The 23,993-nt window shown below is 41.8% G+C and overlaps 2 protein-coding genes across 4 annotated transcripts in view; one reads left to right on the top strand and one right to left on the bottom strand.

The window, feature by feature from the left end:
• Nucleotides 1-4,542, top strand: part of radil (Ras association and DIL domains) — a 36,740-nt gene extending 32,198 nt beyond the window's left edge. For all 3 annotated transcript variants that reach the window (XM_049568857.1, XM_049568847.1, XM_049568839.1), the window contains 2 exons: nucleotides 208-347; nucleotides 614-4,542. In XM_049568857.1, the coding sequence (XP_049424814.1) occupies nucleotides 208-347; nucleotides 614-713 (240 nt within the window). In that variant the 3' untranslated portion in view covers nucleotides 714-4,542. The remainder of the gene's footprint in view (nucleotides 1-207; nucleotides 348-613) is intronic.
• A 144-nt stretch (nucleotides 4,543-4,686) lies between these two features.
• On the bottom strand, nucleotides 4,687-22,315 carry foxk1 (forkhead box K1). Its single transcript, XM_049568872.1, has 9 exons — nucleotides 21,707-22,315; nucleotides 17,800-18,015; nucleotides 12,592-12,790; nucleotides 12,326-12,472; nucleotides 10,974-11,167; nucleotides 10,476-10,648; nucleotides 10,145-10,390; nucleotides 7,829-8,002; nucleotides 4,687-6,837 (listed from the first exon to the last, which is right to left on the bottom strand). The coding sequence occupies exons 1-9, from the start codon at nucleotides 22,150-22,152 to the stop codon at nucleotides 6,605-6,607; spliced, it is 2,028 nt and encodes a 675-aa protein (XP_049424829.1). The 5' UTR covers nucleotides 22,153-22,315; the 3' UTR covers nucleotides 4,687-6,604.
• Nucleotides 22,316-23,993: the final 1,678 nt, after the last annotated feature.

The raw sequence follows: 23,993 nt of genomic DNA, 5'->3' as shown, positions 1-23,993 counted from the left end.
TACCTTATATACTTGATATAGAAGTTAAACTGTTGATAGTAACATTTCAAGTGTCCTGTACAAGTTTTACAGCAGTTTAGGAGCAGAAATAGAGCTCTAAGTATTTTCATTGGCTGCAGTATAAATTTGGCAATCAACTCTACCAGATGTTCACCTACATAATGAACACACATATTGTACATACTCTAACACTTGTCCCCCCTGCAGCACACTCCTCTCAACGCTCCAGGCATTTACATCCGGACTCTGATCCCTGACGGACCTGCTGCCTCCGACGGCAGACTGAGGATCGGAGATCGCATCCTGGCTGTGAACGGGACCAGTCTGATAGGAGCAGACTACCAGAGGTACAGAGGACACTCCAGTGGTGCTCTGTGTGACCAGAACAATGGGCTGATGGAGATTAATGATACTACTGGGTGATACTGACTCTGATGACAGGACCCACAGTGTTAACCATACCCATGGCTGTCAGCCTCTTAAGCCAATTGATTACTTTGATTGATTGATTGGCACGAGCCCAGACAGGTCATTCTTACTCTGTCTCTGCTGAGCTTCATGTAACCGGACTCTCGTCTTTCTCCCTCTTCTTCCTCCCCCATGCTCCTCGCAGCGCGGTGGATCTGATTCGTCTGGGAGGAGGTCGCCTACGTTTCCTGGTGGCCAAGTCCGACCCCGACATCTCAGAGAAGATCAGTGCCTCATCCTGCTGACCACCTCTGAGACACGCACAACATCAGACTGGAGAGGTAGGACAGCAAAACATCGAGAGACACAGATGTGTGCGCCCATCAACAGGGTACACACAAAGACACACCCATGTGTACATACGCGGCTTCAAATATGAATGTGAAATCTAGCGTCAGCACAGCACAAAGCCAAGCAATCAAACTGGAGATAACGCTCCATGACTCCACTCCACAGCTGCCAGACCTGCTTCCCCTCACGCTGACTCCTACTGGGTTTGTGTGACAGACAGAATCTGTTACTTACCGTGACATCAAAGGACTATGCTGCGAAGAAAAGTTGCCTAATTAATCAGTGTTTGGGGCAAGCGAGCCAGTATGCAGTCTGATGTAGTTTAAAGCACAGTAGATTGTAGGGTTTTAATTTCTCCTCAGTTGGCGCTCGGAGCATGTGCGCACATTGAACTTTTTACCACCTGTATTTTAGAATAATTTGTATTAGTAATCCAGACATTCAGTAGCATGGTATAATAGCTACCCAGCTCTTGGACAAAAGGACTCAAACTTGGACACAAACTGAGAATGTACTTTACGATTATAGAAGCTTTTGCGGACAAACAAAGTGAGGACAGCCTCAGCGCACGCTGGATGTTTTACACAGTGGAATGTTTTATAATCATGTTTGTTAGCAACTCCCAAAGCACTATCACCGCCTGCTCGACAGACTAAACGATTGTGTATAAATGTTGACTTTTGTACCGGAGAGAGCGTCAAAGAGGAAGAGAACTCAAGACAAACAGCCCAGCTCTCCCATTTAACCTCAGTAATGGACTTTATACCTCCACTGGAAAACAGACGAGCTCTCAAGGCTCGACATGCACAGACAATGTGCAGCTGTTGTGGGACATTGTTTATTAATTACTGGATCGTCAAGACAACATGATTCACTCCAGAGGTTCTGATGCACAATCCTGGTGTGTATGAAGTACTCTTTTGTTGTGAAGATATGCTGTATGTATCTTGTCATGAGGTGTAAATAGTTGTGTGTAAATACTGAACACTTGGTCACATTTGGACTTCAAAAGAGGAAACCGCATTTGGGGAACTACTCAATCATTTTTTTCTGCAATACATTGGTCAGTAAACACTGAAACCTGCTGATGGGGAAAAAAGAAACTGTTCTGGAATGACATGAATATAGTTATGAATATAGTTATGGGTTGTGGATTTTTTTTCTCTCTAAATTTTAATTTATTTCAAGCACTTGAACAGGCATGAAACTTGTACACTGCAAAACTGCATATCACTGTTCACAAAGTCATCAGCTGCACTTTTACTTAAAGGGTTACTATACCTAAATTACAGAAAACATTTTTTTTTTTTTACTTCTAGTTGTATCTAGTCAGGCAGATGGTCATGCTTTTAGGTTAGATTTTGAGATGTCTCGAGATGCTGGTGCCTCCAGCCCAGTACGATAGAGCTAAATGGAATTTTGATTGTGTTTGTTCACAGCATTGACAAATTACATTTTAAACATTCAACAGCAGTTTTCTCTCCAGATATAATGTCCAAGTTGCTCTGGACATGTACCTTCTTTGACAGAAGAAAGTAGTTTCACCGAAGACCTTTCATTGTGAGGTCTGTGGTAGTGTTGTCAAAAATATTGATTTACTGATACATATTCTTGAATATTTGAAACTATTTCAGTACTCATTTTCTACACCAATACCAGCCGTGCTTTCTTGCTCTCTCTTATTGTTCATGTTTACTATAGTCATTCTGTTCTCTGCTACTAAACAAAAAAAGAAAACTTGGAATTCAGTCATGTTACAGCCTTTTATATTAATCTTTTCATGTACATTTTATGCCCTCATTGTCCATTTTTCCTGTGGTATCAAAAAGGCTATCAAAGTTGAATATAAGACTAGACTGTGGTTTATCCAGTGCAGTGGGGACATTTTTTTCTCTTTGAAAAAATGTTGCTATTGATTTTTTACAAATAACTTTTCAATGCTGTGAGCACAAAAAAGGATTCCATTCAAGGACCTACCTTCCTTGACATTTAAACAAAGTTTAAACTTAGACTAGTCGACTAGTCTAAAGGTAAGACATCAATCGAAACGGTTAAAATGCAACACTGTAATGGTTAAATGTTTTCAGGTTGCTGTCCGTCCGTCCCATTGTTGTGAAAGCAGTAGCTCAAGAATGCCTTGAGGGAATTTATTCAAATTTGGCACCAACTTTCACTCTGAGTCAGGGATTAAATGATTACAATTTGGAGGTCAAAGGTCAAGGTCATTGTGACCTTGTTTGCCATATTCTCATGAACATGATCTCAAGAACACCTTCAAGGAATTTCCCCATATTTGGCAAAAACATCTACTTGGACTCAAGGATGAACTGATTAGATTTTGGTGGTTGGGAGTCAAAGGCCAAGGTCACTGTGACCTCTCAAAAGATTTTTAGCCATAACTCAGGAATTTAAACACTAATTATGAAAAAATTTCACACTGATGTCTAATAGGATACAATTATGAAGTGATGACCTTTTATATACCAAAGGTCAACTTCATTGTGAAATCATAATGTTGTGCAAAAACACTTTCTGGCCATTACTCAATGTTATAACTCAGGAACAGAAGGGGAGACATTTGGTTAGATATTGAATTGGTCACACCAATCTGCGGTGTTCCCTTTGAAACTGTACTGATTGTACAGATCTTCTGTGCTGCAGAGAAGATGATGTGTGTGAAGCATCCACGTTTTCACAGACATGGAAGTAAACTGTAAGTGCAACTTAACCGGTGCACGGAGGCACACAGCCGCGAGGTGGTAATTCTATTTTCTAATTCATGCAGCTGAAATGTGTAGCACTTTGCTCTGTGCATTGTGAACACTGCACATTATCCTACAAAACACAACCAACAAACAAGTATTATACTGGGAAGTCTCAGAGGCATATCTAAAAATCTAGGCTAGCAAAACCCAAACTATCTGTGTGACTAGATACCAGACTGAACATATTTTTATGTAATTTGGCTGGACTGAAATTACAAAAGAGCTAGCTGGACTAATAACAGGTCACCTTTTTCAAAAGTCCTTAATTCAAGGTGTAGGTCACTACGAGGAAAAAAAAAAGCTATGCTTAGTCAGTTCTCTGCTGCCTGGCTGTCTTTTCTGACCTCAGCTCTGTTGAGCTCCCCTGGGACACCCTGGATCACCATGTCAGGAGCAGTGACCCTCTGCCAGCCTGTGACCAGTCCCTCTGCAGAGAGGAAACATTGCAGCGCCGCAGATGGAGATGTTCACAGGCTCTCGGAGTGCGAAAAGCCGAGATTAGGCTGTAACAGGCCGTCACACAAGGCACTGAGGGACTGTTGTTAATGTTTACTAGAGCCACAACCACGATTATTTACATTATTGATTAATCTGTCAGCTATTCTTCCCATTAATCATTATTTTGTTTGGCCAAAGGTCCAACCCCTAAAAAGATTAAATTTACAAGTACTAGAAAAAAAATTAAATCTCAAATTCACATATTGTATTTGATGAAGTTTAACTTGACCAAAATAACTGACTAATCATTTAAGCACTGATATCAGCAGTTGTTACACTGTCTGGTTTACCTGTTATTTTAATTTCTTCTTATTTACGCAGTAGACGTTAAGATTTCAGTCCAAACATTGTTTTTTTTCCATCAGCTTTGTTTTACTCTCCACTTTTGATTCTGTGAACTTCTTTGCAGTAACATTTTTGTGCATTTTAAGGTTTGTATGGCATTGATCTCATGCATGTCTATTCTTCTTTGTTCATTATTTATACTGTTAAAAATGATGGTACTTAAGAATAAAGATTGTTGGATACTTGCATTTCTTTCTGCTCAGAAACCCAAAGTCACCAAATGCAACAACAACAATAAGACTGGAGACTTACCCAACACGGCTGACACCTGCTCACACGAGAGAGGACAAAGTAATATTTAAGTCAATGAGGAATTTTAATTTGTGCTACACATTTTAACAAATCACAAAAACAGGAACATTTAAAAATACATATACTTCTCTATTTCCAGAATGTTTACGTATTGACGACAGCTGTTTTTACATATAGCAAAATATTTTTCCTTTTTTCCAAAATCAGAAAAAATACCTTCTAAATAGCTTTGTCATTTAGCAGATAGAGCAGCATACAATCATTACACATCTTTTTTTTTTGTTTTTTTTTGTCTAATGTGCAACAACAATCACTGAAATCTTGCGCAATTTGTGCCTGATTGCCAGCTAAAAATGCGGCCTGTGCGAGGACATTCGGAAAAGCTAAAGGCAGAGTGAGAATGAGAGATTAGAGAGGGGGGGAGAAAGTGCTAAAGGATATCTAATTAAGGCAAAGTCTGTCTGTGACAGGAATTGCCAACAGCTTGATGCCTCTGTAGAGACTGTAAAGATAGAAACTGCTCACTGAGGACAGGGAGAGAGGCAGAGTGGGAGAAAGGTTAATGCATTTAGGGGAAACTGAAAGCAAAAGAGTGGGGAGGCAAGAGTAGAAAATATGTCACAAGTACCATACAGAAAGAAGGAAAAAAAGACGAGAGCAGTTGAAATTTGTGGTCGTGTGTTGGTCCCGCCCTTCCCCTGATAAAACTGATATAACTACTGATGCAACATAACTGTCACCATTGTAGTGTTGCCGATCATGTACTGTTAAAGAAGCGCTGTGTTAATCTAAAAAGGTAAAGCTGTCTAAAGGTTAAAATAAAATGACAAAAAAAAAGTAGAAATATTTAAGGCTTTAAGGATTATTACAATAATGCTTTTCTGTGCTAAGACAAACAAAACTGTACGCACAGGCTGTTCCATTTCTCCTTTTACCACTACTGAAACAAGAAAAAAAAATTAAAACAATCAGTTTGTCTACATTAGGTTAGCTCCACTTCAATCAACTCCAAATAGTTGCCTCTTCTTTTTTTTTTTTTGCCCTTCTCTGCCGTCCAATCACCCAGATCATCTTGAATCTGAGGAGCTTCACACTGATAAACCAAACTAAGCTGAAGTGAAGCCAACTGCAAAGTCCTGGTTTGTTATTCCTGGATTTCGTCCCATCTCTTCAAGACAATACCCCTTTCTTTTTGTGCTTTACAGAGAAGGCAAGAAGTAAAGACACCTCACATTCTGGTCTCTGCCTTAATATTAACATCTTTCTTTTTTTAAAAGACACAACTAGTTTTTCAGTGAGGATTGCCTTGTAAAGAGTACAATCATATCCTTAACAGTCTCCCAAGCCCCATTCATGGGTACACACTGCTAAGTCCTCTCTATCTTTCTGTTCTCGACTGTATGAAATTACACAACATCAATATCAACTCATCATGATCAACTGATCATCACAGTTTCTTCTGTAAATGCCGGCCATTTCAAATCTCTGAACACACTTTCCCTGGTTTTACATCAGGCAGTGACTCTAATCAGAAGTGCAGGAGATGTGGGTTCTTTGGCCTGAGACTGACAGTAACTGATGCATCTGATCTATCAACTCAAGGAAAGTTGTGTCTGAGATATCATCCAACATTCACATAGTAAAAGTAGTGCTGAAATGATTTCAATATGCATAATGCTCTCAGAAGCTTAAAATCCTTTCTCGTGTTGTCAGTGAATGATGGATTACATTAAAAAGACTGTAAAGCTGAAAAAGTCCTGAAAGATTTACTTGCTTTTTACATTCAGAATGCATTTGAAAGTTTGAATGTATTTTTTGACCAAAATATATGTTCCTTACAATTTAATTCCCTTCTGTCGAGAGAGGCTGCCTGTACATTTTTTGGCCGTGTCGGCTGCAGTCATATCAAATGAGTATAAAAGGCGAAGCAGTTAGGGGACCATTAGGAGGCTGTCCATCGGGTACCTGGTAAGAGGCCCTGGGTTTTACTTCCTAGGGTCATGGGTTTGTGATGTCATGGCAACGATGACGGGCTGCTGAGCGGGTGTGACTTGATGCTGAGGAGATTCAGTCCCAGCCTCGTCCTCCATCTTTGGCCGCTTGGCCTGGGGCTCACCTGGCTGCTCAGCTAAAGTTTCTGCACTGGGCTGTCTGCTTACCAGCACTGGAGGGGAGCTGGAGGCCTGAGCAGCCAAGATCTGGAGAGGACTATTCAGGCCTGGAAGGGAAATGAAGAAAAAAGGAAAGTCAGGTGGAGTAATTACCTATATGCCTTAAAGGAAGAGTTCACCACAAACTCAAAAGCACATATTTTCCCTCTTACCTATAGTGTTTATCAGTCAAGATTGTTTTGGTACAAGTTGCCGAGTGTTGGAGATATCAGCCATAGAGATGTCTGCCTTCTCTCAAGTTTAATGGAACTAGATAGTTCTTGGCCTAAGTGGCTCAAAGTACCAAAAAATACATTTGAAAAACTCAACAGCAATGTCTCTTTCCAGAAATCATGACCCTGTCACTCAAGATAATCCGCAGACCTTGTTGTGAGCAGTTTTGTGAAGGATCTATTTTCTCTCTACTGAGCTACACCCGCCAACCATATCACAGCGCAGAAGCAAGTGTGCATCTACTATTAGCTCACCTAGCACTACTGATCGAGTAAATGTTGCAGCTTAGCCGAGGAGGACGCCATTAATGTTTACATCTCACGCTGTCACAGGCATGAGCCTCTCGTCCATGAGTAGATGCACACTTCCTTCTGCACGGTGATCCAGTTGGCGGGTGTAGTTTGGTAGAAAGAAAAATGTTTCGACATGAAACTGCTCACAACAAGGTCACATGATTTCTGGAAACAGAGATTGTTGAGTTTTTCAAATGTATTTTTTGAGCACGTTGAGCACCACAAGCTGAGTGCCATCTGGATCTATTATATTTAAGAGAAGGCAGACGTCTCTATGGCCAACATCTCCAACACTCTGTAACTCACACTGAAGCAATCTTGACTGATAAAAAGCTCTACAAGAGAAAAACTACATATTTTTAATTTTAAGATGAACTGTCCCTTTAATCTCCTGTCTGTAAATTAACACTTGTACGCAGATTGCATGCCAGTAGTATATTTCTGATCCCTGTCTTTTGAAGCGAGAACATCAGTCTGTATTCATCAGTGTGACTGGTCACTGTGTGAGACAGTGATTGCTGAAAAATCTTACCAGATGCATTAGCAAGGCTGGTTGCTGTGGCAACAGCAGCAGTGGTGTGTTTGCCATTCTGGGTAACAGGACGAACGGGAAGTTGATGTAAACCTAGGGCCAGGTTTCGACCATCGCCGCCCTGCACCGCGCTGTCCACAGTCTGGATCACTCGCTCTCTGTTCAGCTGGGCTTCTGATAGAAACACAAACACACAATTCAAACATGTGAAAGCAAAACCGCCAAAGTGTTTATGGACGTGCACATGTATGATCACTTTGCCAAAAGAATATTTTTAGAAAATGTGGTATTTTAGTTATGTTATTTAAGATTACATTGTAAACAAAGAACTGTCTTCTAACATGCTCGACAAATGACATCTGCGACAGAGAAGTTGCGTTCCTAAAAAACAGTTCAAGTTTGTTATCATTTTCATTTCTGATAAATTCTTTTGGGTGAATGGACTTCATCTTATATCTCACTTAGACCACATAACATAAGTATTTTCTCCTCAGAGACCATTAAACCTGCCAGTTCCTATAGCTAACAGTAATGTACCTAAACATCACTGTGCATACAGAGGTCTTTGACTTGTAATTCTGCTACACATAAGGCTCTACACTGTGGTTGTGTTTCATCAGACAATATGCTCATACTTTTATACCGAAAAGTAACCCATTACCCATCAGTGATAATGGCCTAAATCTGGAGTAGTCCAACTTTTAGATCCACACAGTCCGTAATACAGTATAACCTCGACACAAAAAGTGGGTGTGCCGGACAGACAGTGGCACTGATCATAATGTTGACAGGTCAAGAATTACAATATGAGCACACAGGGTTCCTTTTTTTTTTTTTTTTTAAAGATTTTTTTGGGGGCATTTTTAAGCCTTTATTTGATAGGACAGACAAGCATGAAAGGGGGAGAGAGAGAGGGAGTGACATGCAGGGCCACAGGCTGGACTCGAACCCCGGCCACTGCGGCAACAGCCTTGTACATTGGGCACCTGCTCTACCACTAAGCCACTGACGCCCCAGGGTTCCTTTTTTTACAAGCTTTGAGAACGACCCAAAGCTCCTGCATTAGGGATAACTCGCTCAAGTCACTGACTGACTGATCACACTGACAAGTAATATTTAAACACAGGAAAATATATCTTTATGTCATATAGTGAGCAATGGTGGGTAGCAAAGCATTACATTACTTGAGTAAATGCTTAAATAAATTGCACTTTTAAGAGTAGCTCTTTTGCAGAATACTCTTACCCAAGTACCTCTGCCAAAGATATATGTGCTTCAACACCATGACATTGGGCTATGTACTTCTAGCTACTTTTACTGATACATTTAGCGATGATAAATACATTTTTTATTCAGCTAAGCTCACATGCAAGACACCAATTGTCCAACAGAGAGGGACAGCCTCAAAGCCAATCACATCACCGCAGATGAAATGGCAGTCTATGTGACACACAGTGCAGAATGCGTCCAAGCCTCTCTACCAAAACTTGTCTTGGCCACTGTAGACAATGCCTGTGATTACACCAGATGTGCCGACACATCCCAGAGGCGGCTCTCCACTCCTCTCTGCTAGTGACAAAAACTTTTTTTCTTGTTGTTTCATTTTAAGGAATAAATAGTGCTTAACAGCACCTATTTTTCCATTTGTCTGGTTCTGGATATGACACTAGTTGATCATTAATGTGCACTTCACAATTGTTATTACCTGTTAAAGACCTGTTTAAAAGTACATACACTGATGTAATAAATTGCATTGAATGAAGTGACCCACTACTTGAGTAGTTTTTATACAAGATACTTTTAACTCTTACTCAAGTAGTTATTTTTATGAGTACTTTTACTTCTACTTGCCAATATAATTACAGAGTAACAATACTTTTAATTGAGTACTGTTTTTGTTTACTCTACCTGCCACTGATAATAAGTGATAATGTACAGTTCAATCCGGACTTGGACTTTGGCCCCGGCTCTGATCTATTATTGATGGCTATAATACAAAGTTTAACAATTACTAAACTGGCAGACATCCAGTTAGTCAGCCTGCCAGAGTTCAATCATGCATTTCACAGAGGAAAAACATACCATCATCCTAAAAACTTTGAAAAGTTCAAAACATGTGAATGCTTTCATGTAACCAAACGTTCAACTTGCTGCAAATAAAATGTGTGGGAGCTGAAAGTAAATACACACTGTTTAAAATATCTTCACAATACTACAAAAAATGCTAAACACAGAGATAAGCCGACCACCGTGTAATAATCAGGAACAAATGCATCATCACATAGCACAAACAAACAGAGCTTTCCATGGCTGTACCTCTGAGCTCAGTGTTGCCCTCTGCTCCTCCAACAGAGGGAGCGCTGTACCCATTTGGATGGCTGGAAGTTAGAGGGGCGCTGGTAACCACCCGCACCATGGTGACAGGGGACTGAGTGGGGTTCTGGAGCACGTGGATGGGCTGGACTTGGCCAACACCACCTGGAACTAAAGCAAGGGCTTTCCCCGGGCCTGAGGGGTGAGGAGGTGCAGCCATGATGACATGCTGACCACTGACTGGAGAGCCTACACAGAGACAGATGCAAATAACAATGTTAGTTTATGTGAAAGCCTTTGTGTGTGTCTTTCAATGTATTGTGTGTAGGCTCACCTGGGGCACTCTGAGAGTACCTGTACTCAGGTACAGATGCCAGTTTGTTAGCCAGCTGTTCATGGTGGTCATGGGAGATAGGAGAGCCCTCCCTGCTCAGACATTCAGGAGTCTGAAGCCCACTGGATGGAGGAGAAAGAAGTCCTTGGTGGGTCGGGGATGCGGGTGCACTCCTGAAAAATAAGGAAAAAGAGGCAGGGGCAAAAGAAAGAGACCAAAAAAGTTAGTTAAGAGACTTGTAGTAATATACAGAGCTCCTTCACTGCCAGTGCCTTCTGCTGAATATATTAACCTAGAAATTAGACTTACTTTGTTCTATCCAATCAAATGATAGCCAGGAGCAGAAGCAGAGAGAAGGGAGAAAGGGTTAACAGAATCAAATCTAAAGTGACAGAGCATGTGTCTGACAGTCGCACGTATGTGTGTGTGTGTGTGTGTGTGTGTGTGTGTGTGTGTGTATACACCAATGCAGCTGAAGGCCACAGGCGACCCCCTTACCTAGAAGAGAGAGGTCCGAATGGTGTCCTGAAGCAAGCCACCCCTCTCTGCCGTCTTTTCCTGAAGGCTTGCTCCACCAGTTTGCTCTCAGAAGCAGAGTCCACGCGCCAAAAACTCCCTTTCCCTGGCTCATCCTGAGAGCGGGCCACTTTCAGAAAGTAACGGTTGAGAGACAGGTTGTGTCTGATTGAGTTCTGGAAGGGGGCAAAATAAATCATTTTGTCACTGGACAAACAGAACTCGAATGTTAGAGCCAATGACCCTAAGCAGGACAAATATTTCAGGACACAATTGCTTTTATTCTGAAATCTGTTACAATAGCTGTAGCTATACAGCTGTTATGTTATGAGTTATGATCAGGCCCAACATAGTTTCTGTCTCAGCCTGACCCGAGCCCCAAAAATGGTAGCAGTTTTGAGCCAGAGCCTGACTAAAAACCTGAATTTCCACTGTAAACATTAATTAATTTTTAATATTAAAATTTATTACAAGCTACAATCAACTAAAGTATTTTCAGTATGGTTACAGACATTTGTGACACCGTGAAAATTTGTAAATAGCCACTCAGACCACCAGATTGTACAATGGCACGAACTGGACCATTGATAAATTTGGGTTGCTGTTGGTGTATACAACTCAATTCAGAGCACCACACTCTCAGAGTGGCAGAGCGCACTCTGGAGACAGGGCAACAAAGCGCCCCGGACAGTGAAAGTCAATCTTCACAGTTAATTAAAGGTCCAGTGTGTAGGATGTAGGGGCATCTACTGGCAGATACTATGTATAATATTTGGTTTTCATTAGTTTATAATCATCCCAAATTAAAAAGCAATGTCTTCTCGTTACCTTAGTATGAGTTGTTTATATCTACATACAGAGCTGATCCTACTCCAAAGAGTTCATCCTGTTGTTTCTACAGTAGCCCAGAGCGGACAAATCAAACACTGGCTCTAGAAAGGGCTATTCACATTGTTGCATCGGCCACTGTAGTCCTCCAACATGTTTGGCACATGGGAGAAGTTTTAATTCTACAACATCACTGCTAGATGCCACTAATATACTACAACCTTGACATTTAACTCATATGGAAATTGAACGTTCTGACACCAGAAAATTTGCGGAAACCCGAACCAATTCCATCCCGAGGAATGTTAAGCAATCGTGGCCCAGCCTGAACCTGGTGGGTTGGATCAGACCCAATCGGGTTCTGGCAGAAAATCAAAGCTCTAAATCATACAATCATAATCTTTTGTTACTGAGCTAACCTTCCCAAACTGTGTGGCCAAAGTTTGGACTGTCGCTGCAAACCATGGAAAGCCATTAGCATTCAGTTCAAGACAAATAGACCCTACCTGCCAGCCCTTGTCTGCAGTGCGATAGTAGGGGTAGTGTTTGGTGATGTGGGCGTAGATGCCACTGAGAGTCAGCTGTTTGTCCGGGGCAGAAGAGATGGCCTGGACGATCAGCTGTGCATAGGAATAAGGTGGCTTGGACTCATCCTGGACAAACGAGACAAAAGAATCAACATCCACACGTCCTGAAGCACATACTGTACAAGCTTTGAAAGTTAAAAATGATTTAAGGCAGTTAAGTCATTTTGATGTAACTGTGTTTTCACCTTGGGGCTGTCTCCACCAGCTGACTCCCCCCGCTGCTCACTTCCTCCACCCCTCTGCTCAGCAATGCTTCGTCTCTGCTCAGAAACAGCCTTGGCTGCATATTCAGCTGCTAACTGGAGATCAGAAGTCACGTTGCGTCCATAGCGATACCCTGATGACCCTGCCCCTCGTGGACTAGCCGGACAGGAGTTAGGAACACTGGAGAAGAGAGGAAAGGGTCTGTGTTAATTGCTTGAAGTGACTGCTTAAGGCCACTTCTGAAAGCAACATAGATACCAGGTAACAAAAAACCAGGAAAAAGATTAATTTAGTCCCCTTTTTAATGAATAAGCAATCACTGTAGCGGTTATGTTAACTAAACAGCATTATGCAATCATTTAGTAGCTTCTCCCTGGACAACATCTCTGCAGAGTCTCACTAGGGGTACATCTTGGGACAAATGTATGTACATAAACATGCACTAGGAGAGGTCAACTTAATAAAAAATTAACCTATCAAGACAAAATTCAACTCTGCTTTACTCCAGCAGAGGTATATTATAAATGTCAACATCTAACATCCCTTTGTCGCCCCATAACAAAGCAAAAAAAGGTTTAGGTTTAGTGAAATGAGGCTAATACTGCACTTATGTAAAATACAGGGCAAAAAAGGCGTTACTGAGAATACTGACTGGTGACCAGAACACACCACAACATGGAGGCCAAACACTGACACACAAAAACAAGGAGGAAGTAAAGCTGTGCTCATTTCTATCACATCCACATCTCAATTTCAACATTTCACTAAGTACTAAGAAAATATTGACAAAAATACAAGACACTACAAAAAATGCTTATTCATAATTTTTAGGAAACCTTGATTGCACCGCAAGAAATCCACACAAATGAATCTGCAAAATCCTTACATCTTCCTGATGATTTAATTGTCTTTTAATTTGAATTATCTGGTGCAGTTTTAAACTATTATACATAATCAGTGACAAATTTAATATAACAGTACAATTTCTCCGACACACACACGAGAACTACATTTGGAAAAATGATTGCAGCTCAGAGGCAGGGCGTTCTAAGCACATGAAGTGATCATAAAACACACAACAATGAGCAAAAATACTCAAAAGTATGTTAATTATTAACCAGGTTTTATCTGGTGCTGTTGAGAGACAAAACACAAGGAAAACCCAGTCACTTACACAACACACACCTGCTTCTGTTAGTACAGTAAACACTGGTTTCTGGGAGAGTCAGTGTGCTTTGATTTGCCTTTGGCAACAGAGAGCCACGGATACAGAGATAGTAACACACACACACACACACACACACACACACACACACACACACACACACACACACAGAGGGAGAGAGAGAATATGTTTGTATTTTTTGGCTGGGGAAACTAGGCTGCAGCCTGCAGGCTCTGTTGTGAAAGTGGCTTTGTAAGCTCAGCATTGAAAAATGAATGAAGACTACCAGAAACTTCTAATGTTGCTCTGGGACATCTTAAGTATTAAAGCATGATTATATCTAGAAATCTACATCCTTTAACTTCATTAAAACTTAAGTGTGTTGTAATGAGGGAGAAAGAGTTCTTCTTTGATTTCCTCTGAGGCTGTTACAACAATCATTTCACCCCCTCTGCATGTGTACATGGGCCTGCAGTACAAGTGTGAATGTTGGCAGGGGCAGAAGAATGTTACTGTATACAGCTCATTTATGTTGCCAAACAGGAAAAGTGACTCTTACCACCCTGTGCAGAGACACTGCTGGCGTTTAAGTGGGAGCACATGCTTTCAACCAGTACTCCTCTGTTGTATGTACTGCATGTGGATACTGTTAAAGAAGGTGGCACAACAATCTGCCCGAAAAAGGCCACAGTGAAAGTGGTGCAGAGATGTATGAGCAAGCGTCTTACTCTGTGTGTGTTGTGTGTGTGCGTGTGTGTGTGTGTGTCCACGTGCAAGAGAACAGGAGCTAAAGGCTGAGTGGGGGGGGGGCTCTGAAAAGGAAACCACGAATGGACGGAAAAACAGCCCACAGGCAAAACAATCTGCCCGATAGCCAATCATGCGCCTCGAAGCTGCAGCCATTCCATATAAGGCAGGCACACACAGGCTGACATTGGTGGGGATGTGTGATGTAGAAACCAACACAGGCCACCAGAGGGCACGCTGTGCACCACCTCGCTTGCCAGGCGCACATGCTGTATGCATTTATAGAGCAGTGATTTTCAAACATGTGCTATCACAGCTCACTGGAGTGCAGATTCCCATCTCAACAGAAACACTGCAGCAGCTGATGAGAACACCTTCAACCAGAGAGGAGATTATCAGTGGAAATGAGCTGATATAGTGTGTGATTGGACAAAAAGACTGTAGGCCTTTGGCTCACAATTAAACATGAGTAAACCAAAGGAAATAAAGCCTCACATATTTGCAGCAGCACACACAGGAGGAAACATGTACAGACCCAAAACCTGCTGAGAAGGTAAATCAACTCATAACAGACCTAAAACATCTAGTGTGTAATCAATCACACGACATGCAAAGACACAACTGAGTCATGCAGTGCTTTTTTGTAAATTGGGTTTTGGTCCAGATGAATGTCCCTCCATCACTGCTCCTGTTGTGGCCTGTTCTCTAAACCTTCTTTTTAAACTGGGTCACCTTAACAGGGCTCCACTTCTAGACTCACACATTTAACAGTTGATAACTGTGATATCAAAGTCTGTACGGTTGTCCCACTCAACACACATTTCTCACGTGGCTGCTGAACTGAAATAAAAAGAGACTCAGTCCAACCCCCTACCTCCTCCAGCTGATCACTATCTGATCAATCACAATCTAAAAAAGAATTTTGTAGTGGTGTTGTAAGGTGTTGTAGTGAGAATAGAATTTCCAATCAACCCAAAACAAGGCTCTCGTAGCTACCGATTTTGACAAACACAGAACCTCCGACCTTCAAAAAATCCGAGAGACAAGTACTTGCATAAAAGTGTAAAATGGAATTTACTGATATTCAATTTGTAGTGCAAATCTTATAAACAGCATGACTGAATTAGTATGCTGCAACAAATGTTTGTGTTCATGACAGCTTAATCTGCTAAATGTTTTTTTTTTTTTTTTTAATGTGTAAAAAGTGCAGATTATCATTTTCTACCTCCTAAGGTGATGTCATCAGATCACAACTGTCAATTTACTATCATGCAAGGAAAGGAAAATCAGTAAATCCTCAAAGTGAAGAAGCTGGAATCGGGGAGTAATGTGTTTTGCTTATTAAGTTACAGTTGATCAATTATTAAAACAGCTGGCAATTACTTTTTTGTCAGTAGACTAATCAAATTCACTTACTGTAATAATATCCTTTATTTAAACTCACAACTGGAGACTATATCAATACATACATTAAAGCTCAGCCAGATTAGCACTGAACTGAAAAGCTATTTATTAGAAATACTGTAGCTTCAAAATACTTCACAATTAAAAAACAGTGGAGATCAAATTGTACAACAGAAAGAGACGTTTATTAGCGTTAGCGTACGACTAGTCTCGCTCACCAGACCTTTCTCAAGAAAAGAATGGTCTGGCTGGGCCGACTCTCACTTTGAGATTGGAGAAAAAAAACACCCCGGCTGCTTGTACTTCTTTCAACCAATCACAATCGTTCTGGGCGGTGCCACAGCAACAGTGCGCTTGCAAAAATATTGCCGGGGGAAACAGGTTTTGGTGTAACACGCCCACAAAAATATCACCTACAGGACGCGAACCATGGCAGAAAAATGGCTACATCCCCACAAGATCAAACACCACAAAAGTTAGTAAAGGACGTGTTGAAAACGGTTGAAAACTGCTACACAACTGGAGGTGGTAGGGTGGGACTTCAGCAGGTGGCTCATTCGGCCCAATGAGAGGCTGATCTCTGCAGCGAACTTCCGCCCACTCAGACTCGCGTACGACTGGATAGAGACATTTGAGAGTGGCTCACAACTACTATATGGCAGCAATGCTATTGGTCATAGCACCTTATTATTTCGACAGTCAAAGTTCACCAAATACTAACCAATAACCATCAATCCAAAAAAAAAAACAAAACAAAACAAAAAAAACCTTGAATCAATGACCAACGGACAGTTAATTCAAGGTTACACCCATGTCTGTGACATTAATGCATCACATACATTTCCCGACGTTGAGTAATGGCTAAGTTGACCTTTGACGTTTTGGATATTAAATCTCATCACTTCATTATTATATCCTATTAGACATTTGTGTTAAGTTTTGTCATTATTGGCATATGACTTCTTGAGTTATGGCCAAAAACATGTTTTGTGAGGTCACAGTGACCTTGACCTTTGACATTCAACAAAATTCTAAGCAGTTTATTCTTTAGTCCAAGTGGACGTTTGTGTCAAATTTGAAGAAATTCCCTTTAGGGTTCTTCTGAGATGAGGGATGCAAGGTTACACTAACCTTTGACCTACAATCACCACAATCTAATTACTTCATTGTTGAGTCCAAGTGAATGTTTGTGCCAAATCTGAAGAAACTCCCCCAAGCTGTCCTTGATAAATTGCGTTCACAAGAATGGGATGGATGCAAGGTCACAACAACCTTGACCTTTGACCCTTGTCCAGCTCATCCTCAAGTCCAAGTGAACATTTGTGCCAAAATTTAAGAAACTCCCTTAAGGCGTTCTTGAGATATTGCGTTCACGAATGAGACAGACAAGGTCACAGTGATCTTGAACTTTGACCATCAATCATCTCCATCAGTTCATCGTTGAGTCCAAGCAGACATTTGTGCAAAATTTATGGAAACTCCCTTCAACCCAAAAACATAATGCCTCTGGCCACGGCTGTTGCCAGCGCGGAAGCATAAAAACATTGCCATGGTAAATATTTTTCAGTTTTTTTGTTGGCCCGGGCTAAATATCCTCTGTATGAACTGAAATGTATTGATATTGCTTTTTTTTTAACATTACATGATGTCTTAATGACCTAAATGTTACTCCTAATTATAGTGTATAGATTTCAAATTTGGCAGATAAAGTTTTTGAACTGGAAGACAAAAAATGAATAAATACTTGCCTACCACAGTGGCAGGCAGTTAAAAAAGTTCATTTCAGACTCTGCCCGCTGGGGTTCATATCATTGTGTGTGTGTGTGTGTGTGTGTGTGTGTGTGTGTGTGTGTGTTTGTGGGTCACTCCTTACCTGATTGTGCCAGTGGGCGAGGGCAGCGGAGAGCCAAATGCCCTGATGTGCTCTTCATGCTGCTGCATTGTGGGAATGCTGATTTTGAGAGGGGAAATATGGGGAAGAAGCGGGCGAGGGGGAAGAGAGGGCTGCTCCCTCTCTCTGTGCTCCTCAGGCTCCAGGAGTGACATGAACTGGATCTTGATCACCGTACTGGGAAAACGAAACACACACCTAGATGGCAGGATGGCAGAAAGGAGAGATGGTGGAGGCCACAGGACAGGAGAAACGAGAAACAGAGACAAAGCTTAATTAGTTCATTCTCACCTCTACAATACTGAACATCTAAGCATTATAACATTACAGTGACTGTTCTGGAGCTTTTAGTAATATCACATGACCTTCCTCAGCAAATGGAGGTTGCCCAGGTGACACAGAAATGTATGTTAAGATTTCAATTTTTCTGAGTTCTTTTACAGTATCTTAAATCGCTTTATGTAAATATTTTGTGAAAGCACTGATAGTCAACCCTACAATATCAATATTAATGCATTTGGTCACAAATATTGTGATACCTGATTTTCACCATATCGCCCAGCCCTTGTTTCAAGTTACAAATAGTGGTGTGTAACAAATCTGCTACAAGTGACAAAAGGCTTGTCGTTTATTTAGAAATAATAAATCATATCATTAAGCAAAGACACTCTCCCTTCAACTATAGGGGTTTGTTTCTAATACAAACATTATCTTCAGTCAACACCTTCCGTGGATAAGAAACTAGGCTGGCCCGACACAACACCCGCTAGCCTGAATTTCCTCTTCTTTTAGCAGGTCTGGACAACTGCCTCAGGAAAAGCGGGGATCAGTCCAGGCCCAAGTTAGTTCAAGCCTAAACAAAGCTCCCGCAGATAATTATGTGTGTGAGGGATTCAGTAAATGTTTTACAATGGAACCATATTGACTAATGTAAATAGTTTCGATGTTTCCTAGCAGGTTCAGGCAGCAAAGCTGTATATTCAGTGCAGTTAAGTCTTTGTGACTGCAACCATCATATCTGCCCAAATATGATGATTGTATCTTTGAGCAAGAAACCAAATCCTTGCTAATTCTAGGGGTGCTGAGCTCAGGCTCCCATCGAGATGAACAGATAACAAAAAAGTATCCACACAGGACTGCAAACGTGTTGTAAGCAGTTTCAGACAGTTAAACCAGCCTGTGTCCTATCGTTTCTTTATAATTTGTCTTCTGAAAAATTGCAGCTGTCAATCTAATACGGGACCCATGCACAGTCTGCTCACAGCTGTCTGGGCCTACAGCAGGCCATCCTCAACAACTGACTGTCCATACGAGAGGCGCAGTAGTGAAAGAGGACAGAGAGCTATGGTAACTCCAAAGGAGCTTCAGGGTTCCACAGCTGAGATGGCAGAGACTGTGCAGGCCCAGCTGTACAACAGAGTAGCAAAGAAAAAGCCACTGTTCAAAGAACTCACATGACATTTTGAATAGTGTTAGTGCTAAAGAGCATGTGAGAGACTCTGAGACAAAGTGGAAGAAGGTTCAATAGTTTAATGGGACCATAGATAAGCTTCTTTGCCATCATACTGAGTGCTGCCCCTTAGACACATCACAAACATTATACTGTGTGTATGCTTCACTGCTGCAGGACAATGGAGGCTTGAGAAGGTGGGAGGGTTAATAAAATGCAAAAAAATACAAGAACGGAGTCATGAAGAAAATTTGCAGCTTGCAGGAGAACTATGAGCCCAGAGAAGTATTTTGTGACAAGACAATGACCCCAAATATTACGACAAGCCGATGAATAACTTAAAGAAGCTCTATATGATATTCAGAGTGCATCTATGATTGAACGGTTATGTGCACATGGCTCTCAACATGAAGATGGTTGAGCCAGTGGCTATCAGCTAACAGCCCTAACAGCCAATCAGTTCTAAGAGGTGCAACAGTGCTGACAGACCTAACGGTGTTAACCAGGAGGGAACCAGAGGGTGGGCACTACACTTCCCTTGATGACAACATTCCAATATCAGGTTTAACCGCCATATAAGCGTAGTGCAAAGCAGTCACAATGAACTAGCCACTGGGATACACACACTGGACTCATATGCACACCAGCTGGACTGTCTACCACAGCAAAGAACAGCGGCGAGTTTACAACATACACATAGGTAGTGTGACTTTACTCTTGGCTCAGGACAACATTACTTCACTGTATCTTAAACATAGGACATAGTTGACTGTTGCTAGATTCATGTTTCGAATATCACACAGAGCTACTTTAAAAAAAACAGACCTCAGCCTGATGTGAAATGAGGCAGGAGATGACACATCACAGCTCACTCAGGGTTCCAGTAAACTTGACAGAGCTTGAGAGGTTCTGCATAGAGAGCTAAGAATAATTGGCAGTCTACAGATGAATAAGAAGATTATAAGCCACAGATTCAACGCTGTAATTTTAGCCAAAGGTGCCTCTACTGAAGTTTGACTTTAGGTGGTTGTTGTGCTGTATTTATACTGTCAACAATCTGCAGAGCTTTTAAAGCATCTCTCTGCTAAGCACTGACTAATTGTCTTCTTCTACATTTGCAGAGGTCCCAGATTTAGCTCAGCACAGTTTTCCAGCTCGCTTTGTAATCCTGAGACAGGCCCCAGAGCCAGAGCAACACATGTCAACATGGCTGTGTTGGATATGGCCTTGGTTTGCCAGTCTTGTGTTTACTCCATGTGCTCCTGCAATGAGGATGTCATTTTAGCCTGCACTTCCTGTTCAATGCCAGACACACCCCCAAACAGTCTTGACAGCCAATCAGGAAGGATTGGGGCACACCCCCCCCACCCCCCTCAACCACCTCCTTCCGATCCACCCTGTGATTGACACACACATACACAAAACCAAAAGCTCCAGTTTTCGGATTGCCACTGTATTCAACGACCCAGTGGATGCAAGAATATTTTGCTTTGACAGTGGTGCAATAACAGTTAAGAGAAAACCCATATTCAAACACCAGATGGTTCCTCTTGATACAAAAAAACAACGCAATTCAAGTTAGGGTACAAAACAAACACCTCTCCTCACAAGTCTCATGAACTGAGCTGTCGGGTGCGTTTGTTTACATTAATGTTAATGTGACGGCGACACGTTGGCTGGCAGCTTCACGACTAGCTTACAATATCGCCAAAATAATCGCTGAAACTGCCGAGACACGACTTTAACCAGCAGCCAGGAGACATTAGTGTGAAAAACATTCAAGCAAGGTCCACTACAACACGACGATGTGCGAAATAGCACAGGAACCATGTTTTTTTTTTGACATGTGCTAACTAGTTTGCGCCATAGCTTGTCGGTAGGCCAAATGAAGCTAACGGCTAAAACTAACGTTAGCTAGTTTAATTGACTGGATTATAAAGTGGTGTTGAGGTAAACTAGAAGGGACAATGACAGTTGTAGTTCCACAACTCGAGTGAAAACATACTGGCTTGTTATGTTACAGCTTCACTCTCCAAACCGAGGTTGCAGTGCACTCATCTGAAGCGAGACCAGATCACTCCAAATCAAACCGCTCTGATTAGGGGTGTTATGACAAACTTTGTAACCCTGTCACAATCTGGTTCTCTCGTCTGACAGTAACTTCCATTATGAATTTGGAAAACTAGAACAGCCACCAAACTATCGACAGTTATAAGTTATGTGTAAATTTTATAGATGTTGTTTTAAAGTTTGACTCAATCGTTTGGTGTCCTGTAATGGTGGAAATAGGATTCTAAGGGGATACAAAACATATCATGACACCGCCTTCACGTCAGTTTGACCGTTAGTTAACTTAACGCATACGTTGTAAAGTTTGACTAGCACCGTGTTACCATAATTAGCCTGTCGATAGCTGCTATGCTAAATGACTGCACTCACTCTCTTGGTAGCGGCAGCGGCGGCGCCCCCCTCCGCTGAAACACTCCGTCAACGAACACGCCATTCTTGCCCAAACACCGCAGGGAGAACCCGTTCGCCTCGTCGTAGGTGATCTGCAGGTGTCGCCGTGAAATGAAGCTCGAGTGACCCATGTTGATGTCCACGGAACCGTGAGACGAGTTCCGGCCTATGGTGACCGTTCTCTGGCGCATCACAAACTCAAAGTCCCGGCCCTCGAGTCTGGCCAGGGCCTGCGGAGGAGGACAAGCGAGGCGCACGGGAAACATCCCGGCGTCGGAGCGGGCATCCATCACCGGAGGACCCAAGAGGGCGAGCGAGGGCTGGTGATAGGCGTGCGAGGTCACCGCGACGCGCACGGGACTGCATGGTGCCGACTGTAGAGCAAGCAGGGCTCGCGCTCCGGTGTCGTCCCGGTAGTCTGCCATCTTCTATCGGAGGGTCAACACACTCACACGCACACACACACACACTTTACTTCTCGCACACACTAAGTTGCAACGTGAGAGTTTTCGGCCAGGGCACTTGTTCGCTCCGTGGCTGTCGGAACAACATGGAGTCCGAGGCGGTGCAAGAACCGGACCGGAGTCCCCGCAGGAACGGGACTGGTGCTGCGTTCAGGGCCTCTTCGTAAGCTGCGTAACTCAACAGTTACAGCAGGACCGTCTTCATGATATAATCATTCAAAAAATCACGTAAATGTCTTCTCTTGGCTAAACGTTTATATTTAATAAATGTTTCTCGTATAGGATCTAATATAGCATTTGTATTGCATCTTTTAAACTTGTGTAAACTAACTTGTTTTGCACATGGACCTGGGAAACATAATTTAGTACCTCTTTATACTGTACTCTTGTCTCTTTACAAGAGGCAAATAAGCATTACAATATTTAAAAACACGGTTGAGAAGGAAAGAGTCAACTAAAAAAGAATAAAGTGAAGTATAATGAGTAAGACAAAAATATGACACAAGATTATTGGTGCCGTTACAATGCAGGAACAAGTTTCCTCAATTTTGATTTAAGTGCACAAGAGAAAGTTGCAGGAAATCCACCTCACAAAACGTGATACCAATGTTATTGACATCAGAAGTGTAGCCTACAGTAATGCAGGACACTGAGGGATAACAAATGATGACAGCAAAGAAGTGCTCCTCAACATTGTTGCCATCATGGCTGTAGGTTCTCTTCCCTGAATGCCACATCTGGGCCTGATCTGGGTACCTCGGCCGATAGGCTGCAGTTCATGTCGTCACACCAGGAAACTCGAGGTTGAGATCAGTGCTAGTATCTCGAGATTTACGATCTGCTGTTACTTACGTGGTGTTACTCAGAATTGCAAATGTATTACAGTTTAGTGTCTTTCTTTGTTTGCATGTTTCAGTAAGTTTGAATCTGTGCGTAAGGCTCTGTCAAACAAGCATAATGATAAAACTAAACTGCTAAATCACACAGGTTACAGCCATTGAAACAGATCCAAGGAGATAAGAGTTCATTATGTTGTGCCACAGTTTGGACGCAAATCAAAGTAAATGGAAAAAAGAGAGGTCACAGATCTGGTGTAAAATCACAGATTTCAGCTATTTCCATCAGATAATCTGTGAAAACTTCTTCAATCCCAGCACCAAGAACATGTGTCTGCAGTGTAGCTGGTTTGCCCACCTCAGAATTTTCTTTTCTTTTCATTCCTGTCTTTTTTTTTTTTTTATCTCTACCCTCTGTTTATAAACATGGAAAGAACAAGATGGTTGAAAAACATGGATAATGGATTTATGAGGCAGCAGGAGCCCATGGGCAATAAATGAACAAAAACTGAAAACAGACCTTCCACACGAGTGCGCTGTAACATTCAGAAAGACAGACAGACACACGCACACACACACACACACACACACACACACACACACACACACACACACACAGTAATTAGGACATAGTCACAGTGGGCTACTTAATACATTTTATCACTGAAATACCTGGTCAAACATTAACGCACTGCCTGGCTGATATCTAAATAAACCCTCTTTTTTTTTATTTTAGTCCCATATTTAACACAAGGTGGAAAGAAATTCATGTACACCTGCAAAATATAATGAAAGCCTGAGCAATCAGCCTGTAATAAACATCAGTGCGCCCTTTGGTAAAGCTTCTGTTATCAGCAAAGTGTTGATTTAACTGTATGGTTAAGCCATGAAACAATAGTGGGTGGTGCTGCTGTGTGGTTACAGTATTATGTTTTGAGTTATTTTGTGCACCTGACCTCAGCTCAC

This window comes from Epinephelus fuscoguttatus, linkage group LG3 (assembly GCF_011397635.1).
Source record: "Epinephelus fuscoguttatus linkage group LG3, E.fuscoguttatus.final_Chr_v1".
NCBI classification, from domain to species: domain Eukaryota; kingdom Metazoa; phylum Chordata; class Actinopteri; order Perciformes; family Serranidae; genus Epinephelus; species Epinephelus fuscoguttatus.
The sequence above is the reverse complement of the archived record's forward strand: the minus strand, read 5'-3'. Positions and strand labels throughout refer to the sequence as shown.